Source organism: Platichthys flesus, chromosome 7 (genome assembly GCF_949316205.1).
Source record: "Platichthys flesus chromosome 7, fPlaFle2.1, whole genome shotgun sequence".
NCBI lineage: Eukaryota > Metazoa > Chordata > Actinopteri > Pleuronectiformes > Pleuronectidae > Platichthys > Platichthys flesus.
In genome coordinates, this window is record NC_084951.1 from 27468056 (window position 1) to 27478559 (window position 10504).

At 44.0% G+C, this 10504-nt stretch overlaps 1 protein-coding gene across 4 annotated transcripts; it reads left to right on the forward strand.

The window, feature by feature from the left end:
* Positions 1-393: 393 nt before the first annotated feature.
* trim101 (tripartite motif containing 101) lies at positions 394-8762 on the forward strand. Of its 4 annotated transcripts, none has more exons than XM_062391416.1 (13): positions 394-846; positions 1734-1953; positions 3728-3912; positions 4288-4471; positions 4558-4653; positions 5075-5152; positions 5226-5381; positions 5839-5861; positions 6049-6173; positions 6256-6623; positions 7245-7358; positions 8522-8550; positions 8668-8762. In XM_062391416.1, the coding sequence occupies exons 2-11, from the start codon at positions 1777-1779 to the stop codon at positions 7329-7331; spliced, it is 1479 nt and encodes a 492-aa protein (XP_062247400.1). In that variant the 5' UTR covers positions 394-846; positions 1734-1776; the 3' UTR covers positions 7332-7358; positions 8522-8550; positions 8668-8762. The 4 variants fall into 4 exon arrangements, with proteins under 4 accessions (XP_062247400.1, XP_062247402.1, XP_062247401.1 ...); XM_062391418.1 differs by having other exon boundaries at positions 1753-1953; XM_062391417.1 differs by having other exon boundaries at positions 1760-1953.
* The last annotated feature ends 1742 nt before the right edge of the window (positions 8763-10504 follow it).

Here is a 10504-nt window from a genome sequence, read left to right on the forward strand (position 1 = left end):
ATATAATAATAATAATAATAAAGTCCTCAAATAAATGACTGCCAATCAACAGTTACTATTGATACTAAACAGAGTTTGAAGAAAATTTGCTTTCTCAAGATTATATTGTCGTGATTAAGTAAGTGTGTGTGTGTGTGTGTGTGTGTCAGAGAGGACACATTCAGGGGGTGGGGCTGGTGTGGTGAGAGTTTTGGTGTCAATTTTCAGTGCTGCTGAAATGAACCCCCCCCACACACACACACACACACACACACACACACACACACACACACACACACACTCCATATCAGGCAGTGGCTGGTATGTGGACAGATTAAGACCATGCCGGGCTGTGCTCTTTCTACTGTTACACTCACACACACACACACACACACACACAGAGACACACACACACACACGGATGGTGAACTAACAAACCTCAGAGAGCCTGGGCCTCATGCTGATTCATTGAGGACGTCACAGGAGAAGAAGAAGAAGAAGAAGAAGCTGCTTCACTCCTCTTCTTCAGGCTCTGACATCTCCTCCTGAACTGACAGATGTTTTGTCTGTGATTTTTCCCACTGAGACGTTTCTTCAGTGTCTCAGCTTCTCTTGCTGCTGATGTCTGAGCCTCTCGGTGTCTGTGACTCTTCAGTGTCTGTGACTCTTCAGTGAGGAGCGTCTCTCTGAACCTAAAGCAAACCGAAGTCAAACTGCAGCTCAGATCTTCTGGAGGAGGACTGAGGCTCCTCACGTGGAACTAGCTTCATTTCATTGGAAAAAACTGGAAAGAAAACTTCTGCCACATTTCTTCAGTCAAAGACGAATCACAGACACGACAGACGGAACCACAGACAGCAGAGGACGGTCAGTAATCATTAGTTCATGAAAGCCAACTGCCTCTTTGAGGGTTTGTGTTGTTTTAATCTGCAGAACAGTATTTCTCAATATAATTTTAATCATTTCTGTATTCATGAGTTTATACAGATTGAATTGTGTTAATGTTAGTTTCAGTTGAATTAGATGATTTTTCATTTTGAAGCTTTAACGTGATGTCAAAGCAGAAACTGGATTTCAAAGGATCATAAAACATGAACATAATGAGGATGAGAGGATTTGCTCACAGCATAATACAGTTATTATGTAACCATGGTATTGTTATATGGTGTTTGTTTCCACACGGACCGATTAGAGTGTGACACTCGTGAGAAGCAGCTGGATATCAAGTGAAGTTATGACAAATTTAATAAACGGCATAAGAATCTGAAAGTGATTTAATCATCTACTCTGTAGGAAGCAGACCTGCATGAGACACTATATATATATATACTGACAGACACTGACAGACACTGACAGAAAGACTGACTTCCTCTTCCTACAGACTCACATACTTCCTCTTTCTAACAGACTCACAGACTTCCTCTTCTAACAGACTCACAGACTTCCTCTTCCTACAGACTCAAAGACTTCCTCTTCTAACAGACTCACAGACTTCCTCTTCCTACAGACTCACAGACTTCCTCTTTCTACAGAAACAAAGACTTCCTCTTCCTACAGACTCACAGACTTCCTCTTCCTACAGACTCACATACTTCCTCTTCCAGACTCACAGACTTCCTCTTCATACAGACTTACTGACTTCCTCTTCCTACAGACTCACAGACTTCCTCTTCCTACAGACTCACAGACTTCCTCTTTCTACAGAAACAAAGACTTCCTCTTGCTACAGACTCACAGACTTCCTCTTCCTACAGACTCACCTCCTCCTGTCAGTCCCCAGGTGGAGGAGGAGCAGCCATGTCAGTTGACCTGAGCGTCCTGCAGAGCGGCGGAGGAGCAGAGGGGGGGGCAGCTCTGGAGACTCTGGAGAAACAGCTGATCTGTCCCCTCTGTCTGGAGCTGTTCACCAAGCCAGTGGTGATTCTGCCCTGTCAGCACAACCTGTGCAGGAAGTGTGCCAACGAGCTGTACCAGGTGGGACACACAACGTGCACGTGTGAGTCTGTGTGTGTGTGTGTGTGTGTGTGTGTGAGTGCAGTGAGTGCAGTGGATTATCAGAGTCTATAATGGGAGGTGCTGATGTTTAACTGGTTTGCTCATAGACAAAAAAAACAGCTGTCAGGACCCGAACAGCCTTTGTTTGTGTTTGTGTGTGTGTGTGTGTGTGTGTGTGTGTGTGTGTGTTTGTGTGTGTCAATCTGTTTATTGTGATACGTTTTTGGGAAAGTTGCAGTTTTACAGTCTATGTGTTATTATTATTTTTCTCAGGGATCAGAAGCTTCCCAGTGTCTCTACTGGTTTCGTGGGAAACTCTCTCTCTCTCTCTCTCTCTCTCTCTCTCTCTCTCTCTCTCTCTCTCTCTCTCTCTCTCTCTCTCTCTCTCTCTCTCTCTCTCTCTCTCTCTCCAGGAATCAGTTTCTTCACAGTCAGTTTTATCTCCTGCTCATGTTCACTGATCTTCACAGAACCTTTCTGCAGATGCTCTTGAAGTGAATCTGCAACCGGACGAGCTCCTGGAAACACTTCAAAACTCAGATGAACAATTCAGCTCTAGATTTCATTTACAGAAATCTTGAATATTTATTTTTTCTTCCAGCTCTGGGATGATTTATGGCTCTGAGCTAAAAGCAGGATGTTTATGACACTGGATTGTGTTTCAGTCAGAAACATAAAGTGTAAATAAAGATGGACGTTTCGACGGGACTCGACCTCACGGCTCCAAGATCTCCACGGCACAGACTCCGCCTCCAAATGACATCATCACCACGAGCTGGCAGATCTTGGTTCACAGTTGTTGGCTCATTTGCATATGTTTACATATTCACTATAAATATCTCTCAAATGAAGCTCCCGTCCACTCGGAGTAAACATCCTGTTTCTAAGTTCGTCTCAGAGTCTGTCTCCATGTCCACACGTCACAGACCTGGGACCAGCCGCCCAGGAAGATGGCCGCCTCGCCATCTGAGACGTCTTGGCATCTTTTCTGGAGAACTTGAGGAAGTTGGAGACGCGTCGTCTTGTTTTTCAGTCTCTGATCTGAACGGATCTGATTCACAGCTGCTGCTTCAGCTCATTTAAAGAACTCCTTATTCTCAGGTCTCTGCTTCATTCATCATTTTCCAATTATAATGACTGGATGAAGGATTTATTGATATAAAATGCTATAATATCTTTAAAAACTTTCCACCTCAGGTTATTATGATGTTATGAATCATGACATTTAGAGTTTGGTGTTAAAAGGTGATTCCTGTAGAAACCTGGTGAACAGACCTGGAGTCAGTTTGAGTTCAGTGTTTGTAACGAGCTTGAGTTTGAGACTCGGAGCCGATGCAGCTCGGCTCTGATCCTCATCCCAGCAGCAGCTGAGGCTTATTACAGCTGCTATTTCAGGACCTCCACTCCTCCACTCCTCCGACCTTCCATGCACCTCTCCTCCGTCCTTCTCTCCTTCTTTATCTCCCAGCTCTCGATCTCTATCGCTTCTCTGCTGCGTCCTCACAGACTTTCTGTCAGACCTCTAATCTCCAGGCTGATTTTATTTTGACCTCACTGATACAGTGTGGTGGCATTTTAAACACTTTAAGTTTCTAAATCAAATTACAGAAATAGATTAGTTCATAGTCTGAAGCTTTGATCACTGAAATCCCAGCATGCACTTGTGTTGTATGACAACCGGCTGCAGCTGCTGGGTGTTGAGATAGGAACTGAAGTAGATGTTCCTCATGTTCCTTGTGGTCGTGTGTTCCAGCCCTCGCTGTTCCAGGCTCGAACCACCATGACGGTGAACAGCGGTCGATTCCGCTGTCCCTCCTGCAGACACGAGGTGGTGCTGGATCGCCACGGCGTCTACAGCCTCCAGAGGAACCTGCTGGTGGAGAACATCATCGACGTCTACAGACAGGAAGTCAGCAGCAGCTCCGGCAACGCCACGAGGTGACAGTGACCTCACATGATCTCAGTTTATTATCAATTCACTGGAACTGATTTATTCATCAATCCTCTCACAGGTCAGAGTTATTTTAAAGATTCACCCGAGATCCTAACAAAGAATTGATTTGATTTGATTTCATAAAAACATTGATAATTTAACACTGTAGTACTCAACCAATCAGGGATCTTCAGCCCTGCAAGCTCCACCCACAGGACTCTCTGGCGGTTTTCCTGTAGTTGACCCACGACCTTCAGACGACCTCTGGTTCCTCAGTGGAAACGCAGCTGAAGCAACCTGCTGATTCATTCATTCTGACATGATGTCTGAACGTTAACCTGTAAACTCCATTTTGAAGTGTTGTGTGAATCTGTGTGCAGTGCCCCCCCGCCTCCCGCGCCTCCTGCACCTCCTGGTCAGCTGACGTGTTCGGAGCACGAGGGCGAGAAGCTGAACATCTACTGTCTCAGCTGCCGGGTTCCAACCTGCTCCCTCTGCAAAGTGTTCGGTGCTCATGGGTCGTGTCAGGTGGCTCCTCTGACCGACGTCTACCAGCAGCACAAGGTCGGGGGGGAGATCCAACCAGCAACATGGTTAATATAGATTATTGATTCAAAAGGAACTGGTATCACATCCCTTGTGTTCCTCAGGACGAGCTGAGAGAAGGAGTCAGTTCTCTGGAGACGCTGAGGGAGCGAGTCCGGGCTCTGATCCACGAGCTGGAGGAGACGAGCAGGAACCTCGAGGTGAGACCTCATCGTCTGGAGCAGCAAGTCGTCCTGACGTTTACTGCTATTATATACGTGTAGAATTAAAAGTCACATAAACAACTTCAGATACATTTTTTGGACTCTTCTCTTAGATTTTCTTCAATGTGACATTCGGTAAAATCGTTCCACTTTATTTAACGTTTATTGAATGAAACTGATTTAAATAAACAAAATACATCAAATAAAATATTTCTTAATGTCAAATCTGAATCTGAGCGATGCCGTCACTCTCTCTCCTCTCTGCTCAAACCGTCTCCTTGTGAAAACACTTGTTGTTTTTTGTATCCAACCTATTTGCAGTTTCACAGATTGAACTAGTTTCATAGTTTGGTTTCATAATTGACAGTTCTCAAAGCAGCAGATGATATTTCACATCTCGTGTCTTTTCTCTCGACAGCTGAACAGTTCGGCTCAGAGACAAAGTGTCTGTGACGGGTTCGACCGGATGAAGTGCATCCTGGGAGAGAGACACAAGGTTCACACTCTGCACTTATATATACTACAACCATAATAAACTTGATATATACAGTCGTCCTTCTCACTCGTAGGCCATGACTCAGCGAATCAGCTGCGAGCAGGAGGAGAAGACAGGCCACGCCCAGGCCTTGGTGCGCTGCTATGGGGACAGCGTGGAGGCCAATGCCCGACTGATGGAGCGAGCAGCGAGCGGATTGGACGAGCTGGACCCGGCTGCCTTCATCCAGGTGAACTGGGACCAGTGTCCCTCCAGTAAAACACCTCGATCCAAATGTCTGTGAGAACTGGCCTCAGGTCAGAGTCCGGCTGCTTCCTGTCTGAGAGTAAACTGATCAGGGGTCAGAGGACGACCTGTGACTTTCTAAAGACAAACAGCTCAGCAGCTTCAGTCGGTTTATATAAAACACACAGAGGGTCTCGTGAGGTGATGCCAAGCCTGTTGCATCATGGGAAGTGTAGTATCATAGTAATCATCATGCATTTCAGCTTCTCTTGTAGTGAAGTGAAGAAGAAATCCTCCAGTCTGCACTCACACAGATCAGTTAGAAAGAGAATTACAGATATAAACATATAAGAATATATTAAATTAGATGATCTTCCTATTTCAAATTTTTTCATATCAAATATGAATCAATGTGAAGATATGAAAACTGTGAAGTGATCACTTCTTCTCTCTTCCTTCAGATTTCCAGAGCGCTCATCACAGAGTGAGTGTTGTGTTTTTGAGACAAGAAATAAAAACCTTTTATATTGACTGATTAAATCCTTCACTTTGGTTTTAGACACATTATTTGTATCTGTTTTGCAGAACAAATGAATTGTGGAGTGGAATCATCTGCCTGTAGTTTTAGATCTGATCTCTGTTCTCCTGTTCATGGTTCCCTCCGGCCTCAGGGTGAAGACAGCCACCTGCTCCTGTCCGACCGAGACCCTGAAGCCCGGTTACGAGAATCTGAGTCCGTACGAATTTAACTTCGTCCGACAGGAGCGAGCTCTGAGGAGCATCGACTTCATGAGAGGTAAGACAACAGGACTGGGACTCAAACATCACATCCAGAGAAGATCTCCCAGGCTCAGTCTCAGCAGGTTCTTTGTTTTCAGCTGTGGAGGATGTTCCTGAAGAACCAGATGTGGAACCGGATGAACCCAGAGAACTTCCTGAACTAAAGCAGCATCAGGAGTCGTCCGTCCAGAACCTGGAATCTGGAGCAGAAGCAGTTAAAGAGACGACATCAGCACCAGAGGAACCAGCTCCAGATCCAGAGCTGCTGAGAGGCCGTGAGGAACCTGCAGGGGGCGACCTGCAGCCGCAGCCTGACCACGCTGAAGAGAACGATGGAGAATCAGGATTGATCAACAAGAAGGAGGAAGAGGAAGAGGAGGAGGAGGAACGAGACGAGGGAGGTGCAGCTCCTGACTCCATTAAAGACACAACCATCTGTGAACAGGAGGGAATGAGCACACAACAGGTACAGTACAAAAAACATGTGTACAACTCATCATTCAGAGCTTCAGCCTCTAGAAGACCTTTTAAACATCTCACAGAATCAGACCTGTCTGCAAACAGTCTCTATTTCTTTATTTGTGTATATAGGTTTTATACTTTCTGCAGACTTATGCAAGAATAAGAAAAATTTAAATTATATTAATTCAAATCCAACACAAAAATACTAAATTTCAAGTTTTAAATCCAAATTGTTTTAATATTTGAATTCTGAAAGAAAAGATTCAAGCGAGTGTGGATGAAAGAGAGAAATCCCCCCCCCCCCCCCCCCCCCAGTATGGTTACCACCACCGACCAGGCTGTCACATCTTCAGCTGCCGGCTGACGTGGCTGCACCTCCTTTCTCCTCTCTCCTCTCTCCTCTCCTCCTCTTCTCCTCCTCCTCCTTCCTCTCTTCTTTCTGTTTGTGTTGTGGAGGATGAAGAAACTACGAGATATAAAATAGAACAAATAACAACACAGCTCCTTCCTCAATCCCTTCCTCCCTTCACCGCCAATCTTTTCATCTCACCTCTTGTCATCCTTTCCTTCATTTCTCTCCCCCCTCATTTCTTCCTGTCTTCTTCCCTGTATTGACCCCCCCCAGGCTGTCACCCTGCTCTTCTACCTGTTGGCCTTCCTGCTCATCCTTCAGAACGTGTGGGCGTACATCGGCTGCTTCATTTGCACATAACCTCAGCAGGAGGCCATCGCTGCTCAGGTACACGTGCACTTTCCTGCTGCAACAGGAAGTCAGCGTCCAGCCCTTTATTCTGAAAGGGCTCCGTGTGTCTTCATTAAATTAGCTTCTCATTAATTATAACAACATTAATAATAATAACAATAACTTGCATCATTTGTATTTTGACTTGAATTAAACTGAATTTCTCCAATGAAAACGTAACTTGTTCAGTGCAGATTCATCTCTATAAGAAGCCTCTGCTGACACCCTGTGGTGAAACTTGGTACTACAGTTCAGTCATTTACAACTCAAAAATCTGAATCAGAATTTTTATTGCCACGTATATTTGCATATATTGGAAATTGCCATGGGTTCATAAATTCAGATTCACTGGATACAGATTTTTATTTGGATCTTCAAAAAAGTCACAGGTACAGAGGTGAGGCAATTTATTTATAAAGAACCGGTCACACAGATGGAGACAAGCAAAACTATAGATGAAAGTGTATATAGAGTCTATATCAATATCTAAAAATAAGATGAAAGGGAATAACATATGTAGAGTCTAAATCTGTGAAGATGTAAAAAAATCGTTCAATGGGCCGAACCCTCATTTCCCCCCCGATCCCTCCTTCAGGTTTGGTGTGAATCCGTTCAGTAGTTTTTGCTTCATCCGGTTCATTAATACAAAATAGAGGTAAAATAAAACATCAAATATTAAACTGTTGGAATTGAATCTGTTAACAAGTTGTTTGTATTTTAACGGTACAATATTAATTCCAACATCACTAATAATCCCCTGTGCTCGATGCTAAATTCCACCGGCAGGTTCATGGACGTGTTTATACAGTATCAGTGTGAAGCTTCTCCTGTCTTCATATATCATTACACAATGAGACCTGTAAATATATATGAAGACATGTCTGAATATGTCTTAATGTTTAACAAAGGGTAGACGAGATCACACTGAGAGACTTGTTCTCTTCACTGTCAGTCTCTTCTTGTGTCTCTATGTGTCACGTCTCTACAGAAAGTTGTCTGTCTCAATCTGTCAGCATCTATATTTAGTTGTTTGTATTTTAATTGTGTGTTTTATGGTGTGTGTGTGTCGCTCTCATGTTCCTCTCTAAAGTGATTTGATACAAACAGATGAGAACAGTCTACAAATGGCCGTTCATATACAAACATGTGCTTTGTTCCAGATGAAGGATGAGACCAGGAGACCAGCCCTTCCTCCCCTGAGAGAGAGAGAAAGAGAGAGAGAGAGAGAGAGAGAGAGATAGAGAGAGAGAGAGAGAGAGAATTTGGAATACCAGCAGTATTCATTATCGTAGTATAGGACTAGTTGTATTACAAGTAGTAAAAGACGTACAAGTATGATGTTTTAGTACTTGTACTTTGAAAAGTATATGGTATTATGTTTACTGTATTTGCCAAACTGTAGGAATAAGATACTGACGCTGCCATCTTGTGGTGATGATGTAAAATATCTTCTCCTATTCGTCTTTTATCCTCAGTGAGACTTTGTCTTAAACTGATCACATCAAAGGAATATTTCCGTGTGGGCAGTAAAGTTTGACTGATCTACATATGACCCAAGGGGGCGGAGCCCGGAGAACTAAAGTAGAACCATGGACACAGCCAGACGTTGAGCTCTCCTAGCTTTCATGTGACATTCTTGTGAAGCTAACAAGTTTGATTATAAAAGTATGACTGACGACCTGCACTTGTGGCTCTGAGAGCAGTTCACACAAAACGTAGCGGAAAACCCCCGCTTGCCTCTCGCTCTAAATGGGCGAGAGACATTGACTCCTATTCATTTTTTACTGCAATGCAATGACACACACATAACCACGCTGTGGTCCAAGTTCTTTGATGTTACATTATCATCAAAGGATTTACATTCGCCAATAAACCAAAAGAAGAAGAAGAAGGAGTTACGGCGATTAGAGATGCTGCTACAAATATTAATATAGACATAGCTCAGGATATACTGTGTGAATTATTCACTGCTCTAGGTTGATACAGCATTTTGTATTGACAGAGAGGAGTAATAAAAATGGTTGACCCTAAGGACACTGACAGTCTCTGGCCTGAGAAAGAGGAACTCCAGGGAGATCTCGAGAAACTCCGGGGAGAATTCAAGATCCTCCTGGGAGAAAAAGAGGACCTCTTAAAACTCAAGGGAGAAATCATGTTGGTCCAGACAGACACCGGGATATTTGAGAAAAATATCAAGATCCATCTGGAAAGAATCATCGACCTGGAGCGAGAAATCGAGATATCCCAGGAAGAACATCAGGTTCTCCAGAGAGAACATCTCTTCCTACAGGAGGAAAACCAGGTTCTCCAGAGAGAACATCTGTTCCTACAGGAGGGAAACCAGGTTCTCCAGAGAGAACATCTGTTCCTACAGGAAGAAAACCAGGTTCTCCAGAGAGAACATCTGTTCCTACAGGAAGAAAACCAGGTTCTCCAGAGAGAACATCTGTTCCTACAGGAGGGAAACCAGGTTCTCCAGAGAGAACATCTGTTCCTACAGGAGGGAAACCAGGTTCTGCAGGGAGAACATCTGTTCCTACAGGAAGAAAACCAGGTTCTCCAGGGAGAACATCTGTTCCTACAGGAAGAAAACCAGGTTCTCCAGAGAGAACATTTGTTCCTACAGGAAGAAACACAGCTCCTCCTGAGAACAAACCAGGATCCACATTTTCAGATGTAACTCTGTGTATTGAGGTTTTACCGTTTTACTTGTTTTCTGTGGAGTTTGAATATGTTTGAGGACGAGAAGACTTAAGCTAACGCTAATGTGTGACGACCCCCGGGTGACCTCTTGGGGTGTGACCTGGGAGTGAATCTATTCTTCAGGTAGCTGGTTGATGCGATCTCGAGCGCGTCTTTGACAAACATTTATTTAACGTCTACTCACCTGTTTTTTGTTTGGTCCATATCCCATCTGCTGACATGGAGGAGGAGTTTATGACCTTTACTGAAGCCAGACACCAGGGGGCGATAGAGACACTCTGGCTTCACTCTCAGGAGCCGTCGTGTTCTCCATCTATATTCACAGTTCCAAAAACTAACTTCAAAAACTCCTCAGTGATGACCTGAGGTGACGTCACAAACCTCTGTGTGAGTTCAATACACACTTTCCCTCAGGTGTGTGTTTTTTAAGGTTTTAAGTG

Coding starts and splice junctions, on each gene's coding strand:
- trim101 (XM_062391416.1), top strand. CDS start 1,777: ATGTCAGTTGACCTGAGCGTCCTGCAGAGCGGCGGAGGAGCAGAGGGG. Junction 1,954..3,727: donor GTGCCAACGAGCTGTACCAG/GTGGGACACACA, acceptor CGTGTGTTCCAG/CCCTCGCTGTTCCAGGCTCG. Junction 5,862..6,048: donor TCCAGAGCGCTCATCACAGA/GTGAGTGTTGTG, acceptor CTCCGGCCTCAG/GGTGAAGACAGCCACCTGCT.